Source organism: Oenanthe melanoleuca, chromosome 3, assembly GCF_029582105.1.
Source record: "Oenanthe melanoleuca isolate GR-GAL-2019-014 chromosome 3, OMel1.0, whole genome shotgun sequence".
NCBI classification, from domain to species: domain Eukaryota; kingdom Metazoa; phylum Chordata; class Aves; order Passeriformes; family Muscicapidae; genus Oenanthe; species Oenanthe melanoleuca.
Window position 1 is genome coordinate 93,578,424 of NC_079336.1, and position 25,756 is coordinate 93,604,179.

The 25,756-nt window shown below is 39.6% G+C and overlaps 1 protein-coding gene and 1 long non-coding RNA gene across 2 annotated transcripts in view; both read left to right on the plus strand.

Annotated features, from left to right (window-relative positions):
* Positions 1–178: 178 nt before the first annotated feature.
* LOC130251729 (uncharacterized) lies at positions 179–8,452 on the plus strand. Its single transcript, XR_008840211.1, has 3 exons — positions 179–316; positions 5,711–5,769; positions 8,261–8,452. It is a non-coding gene; the product is annotated as an uncharacterized LOC130251729 (long non-coding RNA).
* Positions 8,453–8,889: 437 nt separating this feature from the next.
* The window catches only part of XDH (xanthine dehydrogenase), a 48,933-nt gene continuing 32,066 nt past the window's right edge, over positions 8,890–25,756 (plus strand). Inside the window, exons 1-10 of the mRNA XM_056486458.1 lie at positions 8,890–9,237; positions 16,173–16,230; positions 18,036–18,132; positions 19,278–19,386; positions 20,371–20,497; positions 21,265–21,326; positions 22,804–22,872; positions 23,674–23,742; positions 24,192–24,278; positions 25,538–25,679. Coding sequence (XP_056342433.1) covers positions 9,184–9,237; positions 16,173–16,230; positions 18,036–18,132; positions 19,278–19,386; positions 20,371–20,497; positions 21,265–21,326; positions 22,804–22,872; positions 23,674–23,742; positions 24,192–24,278; positions 25,538–25,679 — 874 coding nt within the window. The 5' untranslated portion in view covers positions 8,890–9,183. The remainder of the gene's footprint in view (positions 9,238–16,172; positions 16,231–18,035; positions 18,133–19,277; positions 19,387–20,370; positions 20,498–21,264; positions 21,327–22,803; positions 22,873–23,673; positions 23,743–24,191; positions 24,279–25,537; positions 25,680–25,756) is intronic.

The following is a 25,756-nucleotide window of genomic DNA, read 5'->3' on the forward strand; positions in this document are numbered from 1 at the left end:
GCCTGGGATCCTCTCCCTCTCCTCACCCAATAGGGGCTTGCTTTTTCTGAAGTCACTGCTGAGTCAGGCTTTTCACAAATAAGCAGACCCTGACCATGAAAGCTCTAAAATTGCTTTTCCCTTTCATTTATCCTGAACATCATGTCACCTTTCTGCATCCAAACCTTCCCGGATGTCAGTGTAGGGAAGGGATCAGGGATGATTGTTTTTTTTCTTACAAGGAATGCTGATATGAAACTGGTTAAGTTAGGAGACCTGAGAAACTCAAAGCATGGGAAAACATAAAAACAAAGCCATCAACAGTGCCCCAAAACTGGTGGGTACTTAATTTTATCTAAGTGTATTTTTTATGAGTTGTTTTATTGTAAATTGCTTTTTATTTAACCATTATATTTATATCTTAAAAGACTGAAGCATTACTTGAGACTCTGTACTCACTGGAACTCTTTAACCAAATAAGATATAACAGATAATATAAGATATAAGATATTGGAGTTGTGATAAGAGAATATGCTTTTAACTCTCTAAACTCTCCTGCCTTTGGAATTTCAGTGGGTTATGCCTTGTGGAATAAACTACTTTATAGTTGTGTCTTCCACCAGAAAACAGAACAAAACAAAGCACTCTTCCAGGAAAATTAGTAGTACTTTTGTTATTCTTCAAGCTTACGTTGTTTTTGTGCCCCTCAGGTCAGTGTGGAAAAACAGTCTAATATGTTTACTTTTGCTTAATTGATCTTTCTTTGACTTTGCATCATTTTTTCTGGGACATCAGTCCTGAGAACTGTAAACAAAGTGAAGATATGTACATGTTTCAATCAACAGGGTACAGGTTCTGGGTCCAGATTCTAGTCTCAGTGAAAGCAGTGGGTGGTTTCTCACTAGGTGGAATTATTCAGAAAGCATTTGATGTTTATTTAACTTCTCTCCCACTGAGTGTAGTGAGAAAAGAGCTCAGCACTGAGGACTCTTGAACATTTCACCCTTGATGTCATCACTGTTTGTCCTGCTGCTTGGGCAGGTTGTCCAGCTTTTGTACTGCAGTAATTTCTTTTCTAAGGTGGAACTAGCTTTTTTATCCACACAGAAGTGTAATGTGTCTAACAGGCTGGTTTTCTAAGAATCTTCCTTTTATAAGGATGGCTATGTACACTTAGAAGAATTTAAAAGGTAGATATAAAATGACAATGTCTCTTTTTTGTCTAAGTATTTGTTCTATTCATAGAAAAGTTGAGACTACTCAATACATGACTTCAGTAGATGAATCAAAGTGGAAGTTTGAAGGTCAGCTTGGTTCAGGTCTTCCTTTTGTAAAGGAAGAGGCAAGTGTAAGAAATGACACCAGACTTTGAACAATAAAATACAGGTTCTGGAGGAGTGTCTAGTGAAAACCTGTCTAGTATCACAGTTATCTGTTTCTAATGTAATTATTATCACATCTCTAAATGGCTGCCACTCCTTGATCTTATGATTCTTCTGCTAGTTTGTGGTTCTTCCCCTGTTCTGCAGCTGCTCTATCTAAAGGGGAAATGGCAGAGCAGGGAATAACAGTCAGGCCTTGTTCCTCATCTTTGTTCACTATCACTGTGAATGTGGCTGACAGCAATAACCTTCTGAATTAAGGAGATTAAATTGGAACAAGTAAATACTAGGAACAAATATTTGCTGACCAGAGCAACAGATCAAAATAAAGATCTGACCTTCTGCTGTGCACAGCTGTGATATGGGATGATGTGATGATTGAAAAAAGAGGGTATTTCAGATGACCACTGAAGTTCCTCAGGATATGGGTAGTTGGTATCAGTAGCTTGGTGTCGATGATGCTGGAATCCTGTCAGTTTTACTTGGGGTATTTCAGCTCTCATTGCTGGCTACTGTTTCATCTTTGTGCTTAACATTCTGTAAGACACACAGCATGCAGGAGGTTGAATGTTGCAGGCTCCACACTAGTCCCTTCTAAAACCTATTATCTGCTGTGGTAATTGCCACCATAAAAACAATAAGAAAAGAACTAGATCTTTCTTCTGGGCTATCTTAGCCACATTTTTTGGTTTTTGGTTTTTTTTTCTGAAGTTTTTGTTATAGATCACAAGCTTTATGACACAGAAATTAAATTATCTCTCTTGTATCTCAAGTATTCTATCGTAGTGATAAACCAACTGATATTTTAGGACCACTGTGCAACTTCTCTGGGACAGAAATGCTTTTATGTATGTAATCCAATTAGGATTGGAACCATTATAGTCTTCAAGGGAAGATGGATTTAAGTTCTGCATTCCACTCTACTGTGTTTATATGGAATAGCTTATACTTTGTTCAAGGGAATAAAACCTTTTTTTGTGTTGTCTTTAACAAAGTGGGTAGTGTTGGCTCCTTTAGCCACTTAACTTGAGTTGCTCTTCTAACACTGATTTATCTCCTGGAAGGATCACTGAAAAACCATTGCAAAGAAATCACAGATTTACTCAGCAGAAGCCAGACATCTGTGATTGGACATTCCTGTATTGCTATTGATAGAGATAACAGCAGGAAACAACTAGCAGTCTGTATCAATTTGTGCAGTCTCAACTTTGTTAGCCCTTAGGACACAACTTCCCTTGTCCTGGGAGAGAAAATTTGAGAATTTCTGTATACGCACATCTTTATCTTTCACCATTTTTCTCAAGTATTTTTTCTAAACTGTTTGGTTAAAGCCCATCTTGTCATCTTAATTTAACAAGGTTGTTAATCATGTTTACATCAAGATACATCATCAGCATTCTCCTGAAAGTACAGGTATATCTGCACTCTAGTGAGGTGTCTTCATTAGTCATGCAGGGCTGTTTATTGCAACAGCCTGTAATTATTTTGTCAGTAAATATAAAAACCTCACAGTACCTACTTGAATGTAAAGTAGCCTCCTGCCAACCCAACTTATATATAATAATATTGGATATAAAATGACAGTGAGGGAAGCCTTTTTTATTAGAAGAGGAAGCCACACCAATTCAGAAGGTAGATTAAAACCTTGTGGTATCTGTTATCGAGTGGTATAAAGGGCAATCATGGTAAAGGATCAGAAATATTTGAGATCTGCAAGTTCATCATGCAAATATTTGAAGTAATGGAAGTAATATATTTCTCTTCCTTTTAACTGTTTTCCAATGGAATTCTTGAAAAGTGGAAGTAACTTGCTCTTCATGAATTAGAAAGCTTTGGGAATGATAATATAGAACTTCTGTTCAGTGCCCCTAAATGTTCATATGTGGGCATATTGCTGAAAACCAGTCTGACTATAAGGTACTTCTGTTTGAAATTAATTCAGGCAATTAAAAATATATATCTTCTGAGTAGTCAGGGATTCAAAGACACATTTTCGATATGTGTCATTACAGGCCTTCTACACACAGTCAGCTTGCTTCCCTGTCCTTTCTTAATAAACTAAATTTGACACTAGGAAGGGTCTTTTACTTCAAGTTGAGACTGTAGGATATCAGGAACATGACTTAAGAAAATCTGTCTTGTGGACACTAGGTAGGATTGGAGGGGAAACACAGGACTTGAAGTAATTTAAGTTTCAAATACTGCTATATGTGCTTAAGATATTATCCAGTTTGTAAGCTGTTCTATTTCAGTTTTTATGCAGTTCATCTTTTTTTCATGCACTGATTCTCTTGGAAGGCCATTCCTCAATGTGCATGGCTTTTCTAATTTTCACCTTAAATGATGCATGCTGGGTTTATAGCAACTGCTCTTGAGCCAGAAGTGTGTTTTTCTTTCCTGCCTGATTTTTATGGCCTGTTACTATTGCTTAGTGGAAAATAATTTAGAATGAAGTTGTTTTGAAGAGAAATCAAGAGAGTCTGGGGGATACAAGCTGACCATGATGGCTGCAGTTTGAGACAATTGGCCTGTTTCAGTGGTGGTGATGGCATCTGCTCTCCTGCACTATGGTAATAATAAAACTCTTCTGAAAGTCTCTGTGGGACTGACTTGCCATGCTTGTCTAGTCTAGACAGGCCATCTTAGTGATGGGAGCTAGAAGGAAATCACAGTACAAGGTACTAAGAAGTGCAGGTCTCTCTTTAGGCAGGGTCTGTGGAGAGAGGCAGCCTTTTTCTTAGGCAGGCTTACATGGCTGGGGGATGCTTACAAGCTTTTGGCATACAAATCCCTCCTAGACAGAATGGTCAAATGTTTGGTTGATTCAAGAAAACCCTTTTGGTTCTTTGTTAGCAGAAACAGCTATGGAGGATTTCTTGTTTTTTGAGTGAACTGCCCATCAAAATACTACATTTTGAAATGAGAAAAGAATTACCAGTGAGATACACAGGGCAGCCAGAGGATTTGTGCAGATGCCCAGGCAGGTTCAAGACAGTATATGAAATATAAATTTACTTTGTATAGCTGCTATCTGACTTTTGACAAGGAGCCACATGCTAGACTGCATTCTGCGTATAGACAAGAGAAAACTAGGTATTACCATCTCCCAAACAAAATTAATTCATACCTTCACAGGGGCAGAAGAAAACAAGCAAGGTGAACTTCTGTATAGAGACTCCTGTGAAGAAAAGCAGTGGAAAGTTAGCCATGCATGAGTATGGTATTGGAACTAGTTTTCACTTAGTTAATCTGGCCCAGAAAATCCTACTTACCTATGCAGGGAACTTGGAATATCATGGGATTGCTAGATGCAGCTGCTTCCCTCCCCTTTCCTCCTTGGAACATCCACTGGAGACAATGCTTCTACTTGTGACAGGGGAACAGCCAGTCTCTGTCTGCAAGTGAACTCTGCCTCCTTCTGGGACAGAGATGTGTTTAAACACAAAAGATGCTCCTCAAATGTTAGCAGAAGAAAAAGAAAGATGAAGAGGAAGGTATGATTTTATTGAGTTAAATTATTATTAAAGGTAAGTTTCTCTCACATGGTAGCTGGAAGCAGGTAAAAGACAACTGATAAGTGTCAAGTTTGGTGCTGCTAAAGATGAGTAGCACACATCAGCAAGCCTGCTTGGAAAGAAGTTGCTTTTCAGGTCAGATATCTGAAACATCCTCTGTTTGGGCCACTGGAAGCAGGCAGTGGAAGAAACCCTGAATGAATTGAAAAAAGTCATACTCTGTTAATTGTTGTGAACAATAGTGACAACCAGGACTCCTCAACAGAAGGCTGAATTGGCTAACCCTGCTCTCGTAGGAAGATAGGTGGTAGGGCAAAGAAAAGAGCTATAATTTAACTCCACCCATCTTCAAAAGCAGGTGAAGAGATCATAATTCATGCAATAAATCTGGACAATTAGACAATATTTGTACAATTAGAAGCTGAACACTGAATGATTAGTGATTCATGAATAAAAACCTCGATGAGGAAATCAAATTTGTTTGCTTTATGACACTGATATTTTTAAAATCCCTGTCTGTAACCAGAAAAGAATTTAAGAACCTGATAGGAAAGTGCATTAACATAATTTTTTTTTTTTAATTTCTGAGAAATGCCTTTGAAAATATGTGCAGTACTTTACTTCCATAATTGTATGGGAATTTTCTGTGGAGTTTTTTTTGGGTTTTGGCATTTGGTTGGGGGTTTTTGGAGTGCTTTGTTATTGTAGGGTATTAAATTTGCTGTCTGTCTTAAGATTCCAAATAGTTTTGTTTCTTTGAGCTCTTTTTGGAGACTTTGGCAATAAAGTATGAATGTCTCTATCCAGTAAGAAAAAAGGCCCACTTTCTTTCAGGAATCTGTCTTCACCAGAGGCTGATAGGTGATGCCAAACAGAAGAACAAACATCCTCAGGTAACACACACTGTCTTTACACTCAATCTATAATCATTACTCTATGATGTTTGGTTTTTTTTAAACTCATACAGAGAACACTCAGAACAAAAACCACACCCACTAATAGCTCTAAAAATGGATTTTTAAGATGGTGTGTACAGCTCTAATTAACCTTGTATGCCCTCATGGCTGACCCTGGTAACAGCAGGTGAAGAGCTCTTGAGATCCATGAAGAGTGTTCAGTGTGTGCTCCAACAAAGGATCCACAAGCCAACAGAAAAGGGATCACCAGAACTTAAGTAAACAGGGGAAAGATGCTGTCCACAATGATTTAGCAACAGTGGTTCCAGAGGAGCAGTGGGCAGACAGGGTGAATGTGCAGACACTGGAAGCTTGATACAGGGGGTACTGCATTAAAGCACTGACTTGGGACTCTGTTTACTCTGTTTTCTTTTGTATTTGCTTTAAAATTGCTCCTCATAAATCCCTTCATAGAATTCTCTTCAGAGCCACCTGTACTTTCTTCTTTCCTGTTTCCTGGAAGAGGAACACGAGAACAGAGCAACAAATTTTCTCACTTCTGTTTGTTTTAAATCTTCTCCTTTATTACCCCTGGAATTCTTTCCTTGTTGTACTTTCATCCATTTACCTAATTCTGGCAATAAACTCCTGGCAGGAATGGTGTTTCCATAAATTTCACTGTACTTATTGAGCTACACAGAACAGATTATTATGATGATGATGATTCCAACAGGCAGGTCTGCAAGATTAAACAGTCAGAATGAGGAAAGTCAGCTGCTTTAAAAAAAAAATAATAATAAATATATATTCTTGACTAATATCAACTGCTTTTCAAGTTCTTTAGTGAGTGAATGAGACTGCCAGAAATTCTGAACTTCTAAAACATTCCCATCTCACAGTTATGAATGGGTAAAGGGATGATTTCTCAAAGGGGAAGCCTACTAGACTTTATCTGACTGGTAAGTCAGAATACTTTGTCTCATAAATAATTTTTGTTTGACTGAGGAAAGTTTTCCATTTTAGTTCACTTAAGGGAGTCCTGGGTTGAAAGTTTTGTGGGTTGGCTTTTTTTAGCTTTCACTTTCTTTTCTCTGATTACTGGTAATCCTCTATTTGTTTCAGAGCAGGTGGGATTTCAAAAAATGGACAAGAGATTTCAGTAGCACGTGCTCTCATGCTCCAGAGTTATTTAGAACACTAGGAAAATTCCTGTTCTGTATGTCTTAGCTCTCTGCCTTTGAAATGGGTGTAGTAATAGACTATCCCACCAGGCTGGTGAGAGAATGAGTGAATTTGGTGCTGTGTGACCAGTCACTCTGTTGAGATGAAGTCTAAAGTTTTAAATTACAATGTAATCTACATATAGAGATCATTATCATGGTTGTATTTATTTTTGTTTTATGCGTATAGTAGGTTGATAGATCAAATTCCTGTGATGGAATATCATAAGGTGCTGTTTACTGATTTAGTAAAAAGCAATAGTTTACCTTTAATGTTATCACCAAGGCTAGGCAGGAATTTGAGAATGGACTTCCTTTAAAAAGTGATGATGTGATTGGAAGTGTTCTTTAAACCTAAGAACTGCATCATGCATTATGGAAAACATGGATTAGGAAACTAAACAAGTTTGATTTTGGTGTTAATGCTGTAATGGCTAGTTGCTTTAAGATTGCTGTAATAACATGTACTTGTGGTTATGAGTAATAATTGTTATTTGAAATATTACAAAACTATTAATGAGTGGTAACCTTGTGTACACTAATTTTGAGACTGAAGCTTGCTACGTGAGGGTAGTGCTTGTGTAAATTTTGCACATAAATATAAAGCAACACAGCTTAAGATTACTTGGAGAAAAGTGTTTTTTTCTTGTACTCTGATATTACAAAGTGGGAGGTACCAGACAATAGGTGTCAGCACTGGTTCAGCTATGCACAGCTTCACTAAAAACATAGATTAAGGCAGCTGGTGTTAAGCACAAGTTTGCTGTGAACTCTACTTTCAGTAAACTGAAATGCCTGTAAAAAAATCTGAAACAGTGTTTGACCTTTGTTATAAAATAGCTTTTCTAGGGTATAGACTGGGAAACAGAATAAATGAGACAGAAGATAAAAGCTGGTAAAAATAATGTATGTACTGTATTCACTGTGACATGTTTCCACGATACTGAAGGAAAGATTGTTTCTTAAAATTGTAATTTAATTAGGTTTTGTTATCTCATGAATTATTCAGAGAAGTTCCTGAGAAGAAGACTTTGATATAGTGCTTTCCCAGGGATTTTAAAGAAATAATTAAAAAAACCTAATCAAAACTAATTGAAACTGAAGAAGGAAAGCAAAGTCACAAGAATCAGAATGGAGCAGACAGGATAAGGTACAGGGCTAGGAAATTTCCATGAGACTTTGGAACTGTGCTGTTTTGCGGTGGAATTTTAAACTGGAATTAGAAGTTAAGATATCTTGTTCATTAAACCAATGCATGTCATATGCAGGGGCCTGTGGATGATTCTGCCAACACCTTTGGAAGAAAAAAAACCAGGAAGACTTAATGCAAAATGCATGGTTGTGTAATGGAGAAGCCAGAATAAACGACCACCAGGGAAATGGAAGACAAAAAATGCTTGGTTTTCCTCTGTGCTTCACTAACAACATGCACCTAGGAACCAGGATGTGAGGATTAAGCCAAAACAGGTAAGACTAAGTGCTCTCAGAGTCCAGTGTAAACATTATGGTCATAGCCCAGCACCTTAAAAGAGATGCTGGATCAGAGTGCTAGTTCTCTAGAATTGCTTTTATGTGGACAAAAACATACTTTTTTAAATTATGTCCTCCCAGGCAGAGGGTACTGTAGCATTAAAACTGTGAGGAAAAATAGTGAAATAGTCTTGCAGTCAGTCTACCAGCAGATGCATACATATCAAGGAGTTTTTTAAATAAGCAGGTGCTGTCATTAGAGACCTCTGTGAGGTGAATGCCAGGTGGATGGTCGTGCATAGAACAACAGCTTTTTCTTGTCAATATTTGGTGAGAGATAACCCTCCCTCCCCTGAAGTTTGCATTGCAAAACCCTCTGAATTCCTTGCTAACAGCCATGTCAGTGGCACACTGCAGGTGCCCCAAGCCTGGCAGGATCACCTAAAGGGAATGCAGCTGAATTGTGATCCCCTGCTATATAAAAGGGGGCGGGTCACTCTGCTCTTTTTCTGTCATCAAGGCTGCAGGAGCACCAACCAAACGCAGCTGGCACGCCTCTTCATTGCCTCTTATATAAATGTGGAGTTTCACAGGGCACTGATGTAGAAATAAAGTCAAACATTGTTGAGGTGTGTTACTTGTGGTGTGGCTAGTGCTCTGTGCTTTGCAGTGGGGAGTAGGGCTGCTCTCACAAGGGAGTGAAGTTTGGAAGGTGTGCAGGATGGCTCCAAACGAGGCACAGGATGAACTTGTTTTCTTTGTGAATGGTAAAAAGGTAAGCAAGATTCCAGCTTGCTGTCCAGCTTGCTCCTGGATTGTGGCTTGATTGCTTACTTTTCTAGTAATCTTTTTCCTCCTCTGAAGTTTTCTGATAAGAACACATATTCTATGGCATTTAAATATTAAATTGTGAAGACTACATATTACTTTGCTAAACGGCTTTTTTCTCTTCTTTGTCTTTACTTTGTGAATTATTCAAAGAATAACACAATTACATAATATTCCTTTTACATTTTGGATTTGTTGGCAATAATTTACTACAATTCTGAGGTAACTAATCTTAAATCTTAAACAAGTCTGCACTGTTTAATACAGGCATTTCTGTAGAAATAATTTTAGTGCTTACAACAGATCTGGAAAATTTAACTGAAGTGGAAGCATCCATATATAATTAATATGCTCAATAAGTAATTCTTACATCTGTTTTTTGAAAGGGATTTAGAAAAATGTTTATTTTTAATAAATAAATGTCCATTTAAGAAGCTAGAAAGCTCTTCAGGGATGAAAGTCCATTAACTGATTCTGATTCCTGACAATAACCTAAGAAGTGACTGTGTCTCACAGGAGGCTGGGGTGCTCACTGCATATGATGGACAAATTTGAACAGTTTGTCCCAGAGCCCCCTTTCCTCAGTTTGGATTTTGCCTGGCTAGCAAAAAAAAAGCTTGTAACAAGTCAAAGCTGACTCTTTCTTTGACCAATGGCTACCAAGACCATTCTGTTTTTGAGCTCAGTGCTAGTATTGCCCCACCACCTTCCCCTTGCCTGGGCACTTGGGCACAGGAGCTTGTGCCAAGGCAGCTTCCTGCTGGGAAACCTGGGGAGGGGATAGGGTTGCATATCCACTTGTGTGGAGCCAAGAGTTGGCAAGCTTTCCCTGTGCATGTAGCAAATACTTAGTTTGGGCTAGACAATTAATTTTTTAATCCCTTGAGGGATCACACAATACTCTCAGTTGGTTAAGAAGCTCTATGCCCTGCCTACAGACAGGTGCAGGATTACCATCCATTTTGCTTTTGTTGGTAGTTTAATGTGGATCAGAGTGTAGCTACAATTAGGGGTTTTAATTGAGATTTTGTATCCCAAACTGGATTGGAATTAGAACTTTTCAAGGTACTAGTGGATTTGATATGTTTTGTTTGATTGATATGTTAACAGGTTACTGAAGAATGAAGTTTATCTAGTGTGCACTAAAAGTTAGTCATAGAGCTGTTGAATGTAATACAGATGTAGAGCCCAGGCTTGATTCTGAGGTTTTATAGAGAAAGAAGACAACTAAAGCTTTGCTCACACAGAATAGTAGTGGTTCATATGTACTAATTGACATATCAGCCATTCATTGTTTTAAGAGAGAGATGAAAACTTGAAGTTCCAAGTTAATTGTAATTAGGTAATTGTCTGGTAATTGAAATTGTGACACAAGATGGTATGTGACTTTTATGTGATTAATTTTCTGCTATGGTGGGTACAGGTGGCACACCATTAACTTGTCTTCTTGCTCTGTGAAGTTTTAGTGAGATGCCTCCATTGTGAACCTCAGTTTGTAGAGGGTGAACTTGGAGCTCCTTTGATCTTGCAGTAGGAGGTTGCCACAAATGTGTTGGGCAATCCAGAACTGATATAAGCCAAGTGTCCCATCTTGTTTGATTTTTTTTCTAATGAGAGACAATTGTAGTTCTGGTGCCAGATTAGCTAAGGTTCAAAACCAATAGGCCTCTCATGGTAGGTATGAAGAGTTTATTAAAAAAACTCCTGCATGCAGTTACAGGTGGTGCTTCAGCACTGGCTGGTGTTCAGTTATGACAAGAGCACTGCTCTCTGTAAACTGTTAGAGAAGTCCTTCTTCCTGGAGAAAACTTTTGTCTAACACATGAAAATGTCTATTAGTCAAAGCCCAGAGCTGGCCCTGTGGGACTCTTTTTTTATTCACAGAGAAGGGGAGAAATGGCAGCCTAGGCCCTGAAGGCCATCAGCAGAAAACAACCTGTTCAATTTGGATCTTCTGTCTATGCTTGCCATGTCCTGCAGCTTATAAACCTGCTCTGAGAGAATCTTCTCCTTTATTACCCCTGGAATTCTTTCCTTGTTGTACTTTCATCCATTTACCTAATTCTGGCAGTAAACTCCTGGCAGGAATGGCCACTTCTTGTTGTACTCAATTAGCCTTGTTGCACTTCAGCAATTTTTATGGAACTGTTCCTGTTTACAAAAGCCATATCTCAGAGCTGACTGTGTACATGTGCAAAGGGGTTTATCATAGTGAGATATTGGCAGCTTAGCTAAAAAAAAAAGCCACCAATGGATGATTAATATTACCAATGGTACCAACTCATTTAATGTCAAACCTCTCTTAGCATCCTTTCCCACTGTCTCATGGAGCAGGTTTCACTTGCTCTACTCCGAGCAAGTTTTTCTATTCCCTTCTTTGTGTGTGTTGCTAAAGTGGCTCAAGTTACAACCCCACCAAATGCAGGTTTAAGAGAGAGAATGGTACTCATGGGGCATTCTGATCTGTGGCAGTGCATATGGAGATTGTTGGGACATTGCTGCACATGAAAGGTTTTGTGATGGAAGGAGTGATGGGATGTGCCTGGAAGTGCAGTTCTGCTGAAACAGCAAGAAAGGAAGTGGAGAGGTAGGCATTAATAGCTTCTCTCTGGTAATCAGTGGCAGGACCTGAGGAAATAGCATCCATCAGGGGAAGTTAGGAAAAGGTTTCTTCACCCAGAGGATGGCTGAGCACTAGAACAGGCTCCCCAGGACAGTTGTCACAGCACTGAGCCTGACAGAGTTTAGGAAGTATTTGAACAATCCTCTCAGGCACCTGGTGTGATTCTTGGGGTGCCCTGTGCAGGACAGGAGTTGAGCTTTGATGGTTTTAGTGGGTCCCATCCAACTCAGCATATTCTATGATTGTACCTTTAGGATATGGCTCTATCCATCTGGGCCCCTGGCTAAATGTTTCAGTGGATTCACTGCAAAGAATGTTTACATGGCCAGGGGGGAAGGTCACTGCTGTGTGAATTCATGACAGCTTGGCATTGCAAATGGGCTGATGACTTTCTGTCCCTGTACAAAACCATGTGGCAAGAGGTGGTTTGTAAGATGGGGACATGGATTGCAGCAAATTCTTCTCTCTTGCCTTAGCCCAATCTGCACTTTTATCAAGGAAAAGTCTCCTTGGAACAGCTGAGCATACTTTACATCGAGGACTGTTTATTTTAAGCACCTGTTTACTTCACTGGGCATAAAGCTTGGCACACTGCAAACTCAAGGTTATCTTAATAGTCTGCCTAGACTAGAATGCAAATCAGCATGCTCAGTTTAAAGCTCTAATAGTGACTTTTTTTTTTTTCCTTGGCTGACAAGTCTGTCTCATGCATATGTAGTATGTAATTTTAGTTTGAACACGTGAAGTCAATATTTCTATTTCTATTCTGAATGCTAAGGGATGATCTATGCTAGGAAGCCACACTAGACCTCTTACCACTTCCAAAGCCTGTGGGTATTTGATGGTTGATGGGACCAGCTAAAATACAGGATTTTTCTGAGCTTTGTGAAATCTCTGTGTTCTATATAAACAGTCACTTATGAGCTTTCAGTGTGCTGGTTTAAAGCAGAACAAAATATTCTCATGACCAATAGAAAATTTACATTGTGTGGTTATATTCATTTTGTTCATCTGTGTTCTAGTCCTTTTTCCTAATAAATTAATTTGAAATCTCACTGACTTCAGGAATAACACATTCACAGATTTTAAGGTCCTAGGGGACCTTTACATGTGACTTGTCTGATTTGCTGTGTGGCACCCCTTCACTTTCTCTTCTTGCAACTTATTGAATGGCCAGAGATTAGTGATTGAATGGGAGCTTGTCCTTCAGGAAAGCATCTGCTTCTCCTTTATGGACTCCAACTGATGGAAAGCTTAGCATGTTGTTTGGTAAACTAGGAAAGCTTGTTTTCTCTTTCTTTCTGTTCCTCTATTTACCTTGCTCAACTACTGTTCTCCTAAACTGAAAAATCTCTAACTTTCTGGGAATAATAATTTAAATATAATGCTTCATGTTGCAAAGGCAAAGTTATCTGAAGTAGTGAGAGGCAGGTAGAGAAGCCAGAAAACAAAATATTTATTGAGATGGAAGTTTTGTACATAAAATTATGGGGAAGTGAGCTCAACACCTCTCTGGACTAGTCCATGCACTCTAAAGGTGTAAAGAACTGCTAGGGGCTAGGCTCCCTGCTGAGGTGGATCTGAGTATTTAAAATTCCTAGAATCAGGAGGCAAACAGACATGTAGTACAAACACAGCAGTAAAGAGTAAATTTGTTGAGAGTTATTTGACTGTCTGTGCCATCCTAACATTTTCAACAATGCTTCTTTCTGCATTTGATTAATAATTAAGCTGCCAAATGCAGTAAAATCCAGTTTTAAATTGTCAAAATGAGGCTGTCAATCTGATATACCTGCAAAATGGCATTTGATTAAAAAAAAAAAAACAAAATAAAAAGTATTACCAAACACTAAAACCCAGCAACTTACCAAAAGGGAAATATTTCTTTAACTGCAATATCTAAGTTGTCTGATCCTACAAATACAGAAGGCAATGGATGGAATTCAGTTTTTTCTTTACAAGAACACTGGGGGAGGTGAGCAGGAACTGTGATATTGTGCAGTCATACTGTACTGGGCATCAGACAAGACATGTTATCCCCACCCACAGGGTTTTAAAATATTTTAAGAACAAATCACAGCAGGTGATTGCAACAAACCACTGGAGGAACACGTTGGAGGACAAGCCAGCATCAACAACAATGAGTAAAAGGCAAGAACAGCAAAACATTCTTACTCTATGCCCAGCAAGAGAGACTCATTCTCAGCAAGCAACCTCCCACCAGGAATCTGAAGTGAAGAGAAATGGCTCCTTGGTCTCTGATGTGTGAGATTTGTGTTAATCCAGAATGTTCTCCAAACTCTTACGAATTATCTCCCTCAGATCCCTAGTCTCTGCCAGAACTGCAGATATACAGCTCCAGTGGAGTAGTTGGAAGTGACTGAGGTAGCAATCCAGGGCTGTTGGCTAGAACAGAGTAAGGATGTGGATTGTTTGGGACATGGTGGGAGACACTTTCTGATAAAGTTGAACAAAGCTTTGGGACTTCACACATTCTTACATGACTAAAAGTACATGCAGATGAGTGGTTAAATGAAAAATGAAGGACTAAGTCTTTTATTTCCTGCTTCCTGAAAAGAAACCAGTGGGCCAAATTTTTTATTTCTTGATTTGAGTACAGAACTGAGCACTTCTTGGACTCTTTCAAGAAAACCTCTTGAGACGTTTTCTTTGATATAAGCACAGAATAGTCTTTAACCATTTTGAAGTTTCTTTTCTGTGCCTGGCTATCTTGGAAGCTGCTTTGGAAGGGTTTGCAATGGCCATTGGCACAAGCATGAGGAAGAAATTCAGCGTGGCAGTGGGGCACTGGGGCTGGCTCTTTGGCTGTGGAATGACTCTGAAAGGCCATTAGTAAAAGGGATGTTTGGAATTTCCTGCTCATGTCTGTCTGTTTGCTAAGCTGCTGCAGAGAGGTGTATGAGCTTAGTCTGAACCAGATGGTCATGGAAGAGCCACTGCATGCTTTTGTTTCTATGCATCCAGGAGGTGAGGAAGCAGGGGCACTCGACTCTGAATAGCTGCAAAGAGTGCTGCATGAGCTACAACATGACATTCCCCTTTTTTCCTGTAGATCATCCCCAGTGAAGGAATGAAATGTGCAAAAAGTGACCAGTTGAGTTTTGTAGCAGCAATTTTATCTGTTAATTCTAAGAAGGTGAACTCAAACAGGAAGTATGGACCTTGTCTCTTTAGAATAACCCTGTCACGTGTCTAAGGCATAAAACTGAGGCAGGACAGAGGTCATGAAAGTTTATTATCAATGAACAAAAATAAGTTAAAAAAAATATTTGCACAAATGATCCATTTCAATTTGCCCTTCAAACTGGGAGTGATTAATTTAAATAAATTGTAACTATTGTACTTAGGACTTGCATAAAATAAGAGCCAAGAACATGATTATATTCTGGCACACAGTGACTTTGGAAAAGTTTCTTGACACTTTATTAACATCAGAAAAAGGGGAAGACAAGCCCCATGGCATTTGGAGGCAAGGGCAGAACTTTGATTTCTGACCACTGGGCAGAGGTTAAAGTATTTAATGTTTTTTTTTGTCTAATGGATAACTTCTAATGGTGTGGTATATTAGTAGGATGGAGGTGGCTCAAAATATGCAGCAAAAATTTCTCCTTTCTTGGAATTTTGTAATTCCACATTTAGGATGGCTACTGTTGTAATACTAATTGATTTAATGTTACAAGGGAAGAAGGAGAAACTTCAGAGGATTTGTATTTGCTGTCTATCCTGCTGCACCTGTGTTGTCACATTACAATTTATGCTGTTGGGTTTTTTTCTCTCTGCAAAACCTGTTACTGATGTTCTTTCTGTCATTCTGTTTGTCTGCTCATTTTCTCTGTCTCTTCTAGTAGTGAAAGAAAGGACAGAGTTCAGTTATTCAGGGTCAGTAAAGATGAGACACCATTTGGGGCATGTCAAGAACCCAAGATTTGACTATAAAACACAGTTTTTTTCTTCTCACTACTAAGTCTGTTTGCCATTTTTGAAGGGTGTTTTTTAGATTTGCCTCAGCATGCCATGGCTGAAAAACTCATATGTATGTAATGCATATACTTTCCTCTGACACAATAATTTCAAGGAAAAGTTTTGTCTGCATGTATGGCCAACATTGCTGAAATAATCAGTGATTTTGCTCCCCACTTTGGAAAAGAAGTTGCAGAAAGACAAAACTTTCCCCTTGCAACTAACTTTTCTGTGTTGTAAAACATTTTGTGTTTATCAGTATCTTTCTCTTCTTGCAGGTGGTGGAAAAAAATGTGGACCCAGAAACAACCTTGCTACTTTATCTACGAAGAAAATGTATCCAGTGTCAGAAAAACTGCAGAAGGCTTTAAATGCCTGCAGCATTTCATAATTGTTTACTGTTCTGTCTCTTCAGTGCTGGGCAGCGTTTTTACACAGAGTATAAGAGGCAGTGCTTTGCATTGTCTGGTATTTCTTGCTACCAAAGATTACAGTTGCTATTCCAGGCTTAAACAATATCAAATTTTAAATTATATACTTTAAATGATTTGTTAATACTTTAAAGGAGAAAAACTCGTAATTTTGCATAATTATAATATGATGGAAAGGAAGCAATAATGAGATTGTTCCACATAAAGAATTTCTGGCCAAAGCATCATATTGGCTAGCTAATATCCCATAACTTGGTAATTCTGTGCTGTTTCTCAGATGGCTCAGGGAGGCAGGCTCAGAGGCAGGGGTTCCCCTCATGTACCATGGGCATGTTTACATGAGAAGATGCAAGAGGTCAGGTTTCACCCCATTTGAAACTGGTCAACACGTGAGTCAGAACAGCTTCAGGAGCTGAGTAGCTCCTGTGGTGACCAGGCTGGCTGTACCAGGCCTCATTCCATAGATCATGTCATTCCATGTTTCTGATTTTTGTCTGGCCAGCTGGGTGTGTGCATCTGCCAAATTGTTCACAGCTGTGTTATATCCTTACCATGCTGCTGTGTTCCATTTGTCTGTGAGCTGAGGAAGAACAGGGACATGAATCACACCCCTCTCTGGGGTTTCCAACTGTGCTATCAGCAGCTCTGAATATACCATAGATGGATAAAGGTCAAAAGGAAATGTAAGTGGCATGACCCTTATGCCTAGGTGTGCTTATCTTACTGCTAGAAATTTTATGTCTAAGCTTGTTGATAACTAATGCAAATAGCTTTGTAAAGAGAATCTGAGCTCTTCAAAACCTGCTGATCTTCTATATAAGCATTCTGGTAAACTTTGTAAATATCTAGTTAGGGTCAGACAAATACTTTGAGAAACATTTTATTGAGGCAGGTTAGCACTGTTGTCAAGAGAAACATCAGATGGAATAGGAAAGCTGTACTTCTGCTCAAGCAGGCACATGATTATATGAAAAGCAGTGGCGACTTTAAGGACATGGTTTAATCATGGACTTGGCAGCATTAGGCTTGCATTAAAGACATGGTTTAGAGGTGGACGTGGCAGCATTATGTTTATGGCTGGACTTGATGATCTTAAAGATCCCAACCTAAATGATTCTATGATTCTCTAGAAACAGTCAGTGCCATACTGTTTGCAATGATGTCAAATGAATTGAGTTCTCTCTATCACAGTGTCTGTTGCTTTTCCAAAGGCTTCATGATATAGAGAAAGGCACAGATTATCCCAGCTCAATTGCCAATGAAATCAGCTGATTTTTACCCCACCAAAAGTCTCTCAACCTTGGCCAATCCTCTTTGAGATAAATAATAGTGTCTAGTTGCCTTCTGATGAGTGAAAGAACCTAAGCAGAAGCGGCTCAAAGAATTCTCTCCTGAACTCCCTTTGCAGAACATTTGATGTAATTCCAGATTTTAAAGCATGGCCATGAGCTCAGCAGTCTGTGGAGGAATCTGCTTAGACTGGGCCATTCACCCTGTGAGCTCCCAGGTGTCTCTACAGGGGCTCTGTGCATCTCCATGAGTTCTGGCTCTCAGTATCTCCCTCCTATGAAACTTTGCCTATGTTAAATGATTAAGCAGAAGAAATGAGTGCTTTGTTTCCAGCAAGAACTTGTTGCTCAGCCTTGATTGATGACTTGAGCAGGTTTCTGCCAACACTTTTTGTGTTTTCCTTAATTCCTGTTCTCTCAGTGGGCCTGTGTGGAACCAAACTAGGCTGTGGAGAAGGTGGATGTGGTGCTTGCACTGTTATGATATCCAAGTATGATCCCTTTCGGAAGAAAATCCTGTATCCTTTGCAATCTGAACAGAAATAAAATGGGGACAGATCCATGTTCCTGACATACCAGACATGATACTGTTTTTTAAATAAGTTATGTAATGAATGTTTCTGCCAAAAACAATTCTTCACTTCCAGAACATAAGCTCAGAAGGCTAAGATAAGAAAGTATTTTTCTTCAAGCATTGCATAATGCTGATAGGGAACTGTTTCTTTGTGCCCTGCAATATCTGCACTGATTCTAATGTAACTTTTTCCTGTGAGAATCCATATAATGATTATTGTGATAAAATCTTCATTGTTGTTGTATTATGACAATAATCTTTTTTCTGTATGCCAGCAGATATGAACTTTTTCCTCTACTTCTATTGTAACCTTCAGAATTATTTTCTGAGACAAAATTTCCTCCTGTTCTCACTTTAATAAATTGAAATGGGAAACAATGGAATCAAACAAAAAGGTGAATGCAGAGAGAGGATGAGACAGAGAGACAGGCCCCAGTTTTACTGTGGGGAACAGAAAGCACTGAAATTTTTAATATATTTTGAATAATGCTTGGAGATACTATAACTTGGATCCTCTGAGTGCTTCTGCTTCAGAGCATGGCCATGAACATGATATCTTTAGGATCATTATTCTGTCTCGATAAGAATGAGATAGAATAACCAGTTCTCATATGAGTTTTGGCAACATTATTCTCTTTTACTTGCAGTCTAGCATTTCCCTCCATGTTTACATCTAGAAACAGCTTTCTAGCTAAAAGACTGAGAACTCCAGGCTCTTATGTAACTTTGCAAGTGTCCAGCTGCACAACATCTTGGTGTCTGCCCCTATAAATTACTTATATGGGTTCTGTATATTAACGTGCAACAAGAATGCTTAAAGTTGCTCTCTTTAGGTGAAATCCTATGGTGTATGCACAGATCAAACTGCAAGAGATATTGATTAGATCAAACTGCAAGGGGTATTGATTAGAACTTTGGATGACTGAGTGCTATAGGATTTGGCTTGTAATTAATTCTTGTATCACACCTATGTAAGTGCTCCTATTGTGGCTACTGCTGTAGCTTCCAAGTACTCTTCACTGCTCCTGTTCCCTTTTTCTTTTGCTGAGCAGCACTGTCAAATGAAATGACCTTAATGTACTGTTTTAGCCACCATACTGCCAATGCTTGTCTCTTCCCTGTCTGTGCCCTGCATCACGTGGCTGTAACTACTGTTGAAGGCATAGGAAACACAAAATCCAGACTGCACCCAGCCCAGGTAAGCTATTAATGCTGGTGAATTTAAAACACTCTCAACATGTTTTCTTTTGGTAATTAAACCTCTTCCAGGACAAGGGGACCTCCACCATGATGCTAAAGCCACGAGGCTGACTTTCCACATGAGTAATCCATACTTGCAGGAATGGCTAAGTGACAGAATCAAACTTCTGAGACAATGCTATAGCTCTGTTCTGCCCCTAACAGGTTAACTGCTGCTATCCTGGCTGAATTCATCTGGGAAGGTTGATGTGGGGAAAGCCAATGTAATGACCTGGAGCTAGGAAATCTGAGATAGGTTTGGGCTCTCCTATGTGGCCTTCTACAAATGACTTTGGTTTCTGATCTGGCATAGTTAGGAGCCTTCCCTGCAGTACTGAAGTAAGGTTTGGTTCAGCCATGTTTCTGGAGTCTCAAAATATTCTTGGTGAGAAGGAGTGACAGGAATGTGCATCCTTGCTCTTCTAGCAAGGTGTTACAATGCAGCCTTGCCTCTTTTTGTCAGAGACCTGCTCCCTTAAGGCAAACTGTGATTCATCTCAGTTTGCACAGTGGGTAGGACTTGTGCCAGTATCTGAGGGAGGAAACAACAAATTGAAAAATAAGTTTGATGTGCATGAATAGATGGCAGCCAGTCTGACCTTTGTTTATTTGTCTTCTTTTCTCTCCTCCTACCAGCTAAGTTTTGAAATTCAAAGTCAGGTATAGGCAGGTAGCCCAAACCTTCCTTGCATGGTAAATCTGAAGAACTCCTGATCTCCTTGGAATCTTCTAGAGGCCTTCAGTCACATTTTGATTTCAAAGCCTAGGTGCAAATTTTTCAGGCTGCTCTCCTCTTTGATAAATTGACCAGAGAACATCTGATGATAACCTTAGCTCCTCTGTGATACTGGGTTTTGCTTTTAACAGAATTGTAATAGGAACGAGCACAACAATGAACTCACATTGATATTATGGGCTAATCATGGTTTTTACTTTCTCTCAGGAGAGAATAGCAAAAAGTCATGGGTCCCAATGTGGCTTTTGCACTCCAGGCATTGTCATGTCCATGTACACATTGCTTCGGAACAACCCCGAGCCCCACATGGAGGACATTGAAGATGCTTTCCAAGGTAATATTCACAGCCCAGCAGGGGTGCAACCTGTTCTGCTTTTATTACATCTGCTTCACCCAGTAGGATGGAGGTGCACCATTTTCTAATGTATTTTGTTAAACAGCTAATGGTTGAGGTTAAGAAGTAGCTTTTCCACTTGGAGGCTGGTCAGGTGCTACGAAGTGAACATCATAGTTCATAAGCAGGGGCAAGTGGCCTCTGTCTGGGATTAGGAGCCCACTAATCTTAACAACAAACCAAAAGGTGACCTGTCCTTGAGGGGCTTCAAAGCATCCTTGTTTATTCATTGCTGTCACAAGAGCCAGCAGAGGTGACAGAGAACATGTCCGCAAGTCAAGGACCAAGACAGAAACATGCAATGATGGAGTGGAGCAGAATCCAACTGTGTAAATGTTGTTGCTGAGTTTAGAGTCATTACTGTGCTTCCAGCAGTCATCCGAGAGGAATGATGATGCAGGAGAAAGCAATCTCTGTGTAATTCAGGAGGCAGACCAGTTGGTATACTAATAAGGCTCACACAGTTGAGATAAATGAATACTGAATAAGACAGATTGAATTTGTTCTAAATGAATTTCAGTTTAAATTTCAACAAAAAATGGTAGGGTTGTTGCAAGGTTCCTAATGAAATTTTCCTCCTCCCAGCTTTTTCATTAGCTGTATGAAGATTTGACAAACTTTTGTGAGAAACAATAGAATTTTCTAAAAGAAGAGAAGTTTTTGGCCAAATGGCATTAAATCCTTATCCTTTTGCTCTGGCAATGCAGGTAACTTGTGTCGGTGTACAGGCTACAGACCCATTCTGGAAGGATACAGGACATTTGCTAAAGTAAGTGGTTTCAGATGAAGTTTTAAAAAAACCTGGAAAGTTTGCTGTCTTCCTGTTACTGAAACATGCCATGAACTCAAATGGGAAGGAAATATATATGCTACAAAAACCCAGCTCCAGCTCTTGACCCCTTTGCATGTGATGTTGAAGTCGCTATTTTATAGCTCTTGCCCAGAATTCTTCTGCTGGTTTGGGTGAGGTATGAAGCTTTGCCATAAATTTTCTCTAGTCCCTTTGTTATGTGAAAGAGTACTGGAGGCTGTGAAGAGGTGTAACTTATTATGTACTTCAGTAATTACCAGCCACTCATGGGTCTACACTGGTATTAAATATCAAAAGGAAAGAATTTACACTGATGCCCATTAATTTCATTATCCAAAATTGTAATCAACAAAAGAGAATACAAGCAGGAGTGAGATTTGTTATGAATTGTTGATAAACCCAGTTGATAAAAGCCTACTTGGATTTACAACAAGCTTTCCATAGTGTCTCACCAAAGGCTTTGAAAGACAATAGGGGTTAAGAGGGAAAATCTTTGTATGGATGAAAGATTGGTTAAAAGGCAGTAGAGGGAAAATGGCATATTTTTGCAGTGTAGGGAGGTCACTGTTGTGGAGTTGTGCTGAGACCTGTGGTGGCAAGCAAGGCTGTTGCCTTGCTAAAGGTGGTTTAAAAGAGTGTGAGTAAGGATATGAGAAAATAAGCAAACTGTTATCAAGTTAGTCTGAGTAGTGAAGGCAGGAATTGGCTTTGAGGAATTTCTGAAGGATTTTCTGAACCTGAGAGACTGGGGAATTGAATGGGATACAAAACAGAAAATACTTCCATGGCTCTTCCTACACTTGAATACTCTGTGCAGCTCTGCTCCTATCATCTCTAACAGGGTATAGCAGAATGGAAGATTCAGAGAACTGGAACAAGGATCACATCTGTGGCAATCTGACTTCCATAAGGGAAGCACTGAGGGCACCTCACCCTGAAAAAGAGATGCCAGGGAGAGGAAGGGATTCTACATAGCACATGCAGTGGTTTCTGCTGACCACTGATAATGATCGACAAAATTGTGATTAGCAAGTGGAATGTGAACAGGCATCTGCTATTTCCTGCCTCTCCCAGTAAAGGAGCATTTCAAGAAATGAATCTAATAGGAGTCAGATTGAAAATGAAGGCAAATGGTCTGCCTGGTGGTAGGGTACTGGTAGTGTACTGTATGTGCTTGTCCCTTTCAGTCATCTCTGGGTGTCTCCTCACAGCTCCAGAGATAATGGTTGAATGGTCAGAATAGTTCCAAACCAGAAGAGGTTTATCAGTACAGTGGGCATGACACTGAAGGATATTGCCTTCCATTGGCAAGAGAAACACCTGCTTGGTTGTCTTCTTCCTTCTGCTTTGGATATTTTTCTCAAAAGGGAATCAAACCTATTTCATTTCCTTGGCATTTGCACATTTTTTCTCAGGACGGTTTTTCTTCCCACAGGACATGAATTGCTGTGGCAGAGTTGCCAATGGCACAGGATGCTGTCGTAGTGGGAGGGAAAATACCATGGTAAGCTCAATGTTAAAACCCATAACCTCAATTTTCATATAGCATTGGAGCCTTGATGTGTTAGTCACCTATCTGGCTCTGCTGTGGTGCAGATACTCAGAGCTCTCTGAGCTGTGTTTGTTGTCTATCTCTTGGAAAATGCTGGGACTGTGTATGTCCTGATTAGCATGAATAGCCATCTTGACATGGGTGTTAAAACAGTGGTGTTCCTTCTGAGTCTGCAAGGTGCAACCCTTCTGTGAAATAGCATGGTGACAACTGTAAGCAATGTGTTACCAGCTGCTGGTTCTCTGATGTGATACATCTTTCTGTGAAAACAGGTCTAAATTCCCCACTGTGATCTTTCCCAAACTTGCTGTCCAATGATGAATGAAGTAATTTCCTCCTCTGTTCCAAAACTGTACAATATTCCAATTCCAATATCTGGAGGGAAAAAAAGTTAAACACATTGTATGTACCAGTCTAGGTACGAAACAAATGAGGGAATGGAAAGAAGAAATTGGTGCATAAGATATGTGAGTATAAAATTAATTTAGGAAAAAAAGAATATAATGATATTCTTTACCAGAAATTTCCAGGGAATTTCTGTGGATTGTTTTTTAAGAAGCATCCAGTGTTGCATGGAATACTCCAACAATTAAGACTGCTTGGAGTCCTTCCTTTGAAGCAGTGTATTAATAAAAAATATTACTAAAATTTCTGAAATCCGGGGATTGATGAAAGGGGAGGACTATATTCTGTAAAAGTTGCACTGTTCTGACTTTGTTTAGAATAGCTGAAGTGTGCTTGTTTCTTCTCCAGAATGGAGGTTGCTGTGGAGGAAAAGCCAATGGTCCAGGCTGCTGCATGAATGGAAAAGAAGACAGTATGGTAAGGTGCCTCTCAACTAGTAGTTTTTCCTTTGTTTCTTTTTAAAGTTTAGCTCTGGCTTGTTGTATGGCCAAACCAAATACTTCTATTTTAGCAATATTTGTGCAAAGCAATTTAGACTAATTTATACTTATGGTCAGGAGAGCTTATCTCAGAAAAGGTATATTTGACATGATTTAACATTCCAATGTGAAAGGGATGTCACTTTTGATTGACAAAAACATATTTGTGTTCAGGGTTGAGGGTTCTGACAAGACATGCAGGGGAATCAGAGAAATAACTGAAGAACCTTAAATTCTGAATCAGGTGGCATCATTTTGCTGTGTTTGCTATATTTTGCTCTATGAAATAGTAACAGGGATTTGAGTAGAAAGAGGAATGTGTTATGGTTGTATGTGGAGAGCTTACTCCTCAATCCCTAGCCACCATTTGCATTTTCTCTGTCATAGAAAATGACATCCTCCAGCCTGTTCAATTCCTCTGAGTTCCAGCCACTGGATCCCACACAGGAGCCTATCTTCCCACCAGAATTAATGGTAAGTTCATTCAGAAAGAAGTAGCAGTGATTTGTTAGGTTAGTTGTTCTGTACAAGGCTTGAGTGATTCTATCCTGAGGAAATGGCAGGGAAAAATGACTGCTAATGAAAGAAAATGCACGGGCATTAATCCTTCCCTGTTTTATAAAACAGAAGGTATTTTTGCCAGGGTGATTTAAAAGAAATATGCTGGTCAGGTGCTGGTTCCAGCTATCTGGCTTTCTTTCTGGTTTTCACCATATGTGTCTCTGCTCTTGGGTTGCCTTCCTTCCAAGTCACTGCCTGTCTGGGGGTGGAACAGTAGCTAAGATCCAAATGTCAGTTTACTAGGTCAGATGTGAACTTCTACATCAAATACAGATAAATCTAAGCTTGTCTCTCTGTGTTCCCTTTGTAGTGTAGGAAGTGAAGTAGGAACTACAGGATGTACCTGAATACATATCTCAAATAACTGTCTTTTCAAAAAACTTCCCTCACTGTAGCAGGAATAAAAGTTGGTTGGCTCACAATGACATTAAAAGTTAGGTGAAATTAGTTTCTCTCCATGTTTCATTCCTGTCTTTTTCAGGCATCCTCCCCCCTAAGCAATGTGTCCCAGCCAGGAATCTAATCCAGCACATGACGCATTTACAGCTTCCTTCACATTTAACAACTGAAATTCAATCATTAATTCTTCTGCTGCAGCCAGCTCAAATGTGTCATGAGCTACAGCATGAGCAGGTTCCCTTAGACCATAGAATGAGATGTATTCAGCTTGAGATAGGGCTTCTCTCTTTCTTCTCCAAGATGCTCTCCTGCCCAAGGGTTGATCTTGTGTTTTCTTTGGTCACTGGATGAAGTAGTTAAAAAGGGAGTCAGAACCTTGCCTAGCAGGTAATTGCAATTCATCAGTGCTGAAAACTGACATTTTTGGATTGAGATGAGAATGGAAAGCCCATTAAAGCAACTGAAGCCATGGGCATGTGCCAGAACCGTGGTCAGATGGAGCTTGCTGGCACAGATCTTGCTGGGGAGATGTGGCAGCAAGGATGCACCTGGCAGTATCAGGAAGGGACAGCTTTTGTCAGCATGAGAAAGACTTTCATCAGTGCTAGCAGAAAGATGGGGAATGGCAAGCTGCCTACAACAGTGGATATCCCAGCCCCCTGTCAGTAACTCAGCTGAGATGGAGCCCAGAATGACACAGGCATGGGCAGCAGGTGAGGAGGGATTCTTGGCTTGATGTAGGGGCTGAGCTCTGTCTGAATTCCCTTCTGCAGACTCAGAGTAACAAACAGCAGAAGCTGATGTGTTTCAAAGGCGAGCGTGTGACATGGATCCAGCCCACAACTCTCAATGAACTGGTGGCTCTCAAATCCCAGTACCCCAATGCCAAACTCGTTGTGGGCAACACAGAAGTGGGTAAGAGAAAGAGCTGATGCTTATTATGACAGATGGAAAACCTTCTATTAAGTATTTAGTGAGAACAGCACAAGTGG